The following is a 246-nucleotide window of genomic DNA, read 5'->3' on the forward strand; positions in this document are numbered from 1 at the left end:
ACAACAGGCGGGAGTTCAATGGGCTCCAAGCCACAATAGCATTGGATCAACGGTCGTACAGGAGGGAGTCGGAAATATGACTCTTGGTCCTTCCATTGACTTTTCCGAGGGTATTTTTTTTCCTCCTCTAATCTCTTCCCCTACAACCCGCTCAAATTATGCAGAACAATGCAAGTGCCATAGGAATGCTTGAGAAATTAGTATCGTTCATAGTTTTCCGTTTCATCGCAATAACCACTGAGCGGT

The 246-nt window shown here is 45.1% G+C and overlaps 1 protein-coding gene across 1 annotated transcript in view; it reads left to right on the plus strand.

Annotated features, from left to right (window-relative positions):
* LOC104163954 (ATP-sensitive inward rectifier potassium channel 12) overlaps positions 1-80 on the plus strand; it is a 1,275-nt gene extending 1,195 nt beyond the window's left edge. Inside the window, exon 2 of the mRNA XM_009703115.1 lies at positions 8-80. Within this exon, the coding sequence (XP_009701417.1) occupies positions 8-80 (73 nt within the window). The remainder of the gene's footprint in view (positions 1-7) is intronic.
* Positions 81-246: the final 166 nt, after the last annotated feature.

This window comes from Cariama cristata, unplaced genomic scaffold, assembly GCF_000690535.1.
Source record: "Cariama cristata isolate BGI_N322 unplaced genomic scaffold, ASM69053v1 scaffold28266, whole genome shotgun sequence".
NCBI lineage: Eukaryota > Metazoa > Chordata > Aves > Cariamiformes > Cariamidae > Cariama > Cariama cristata.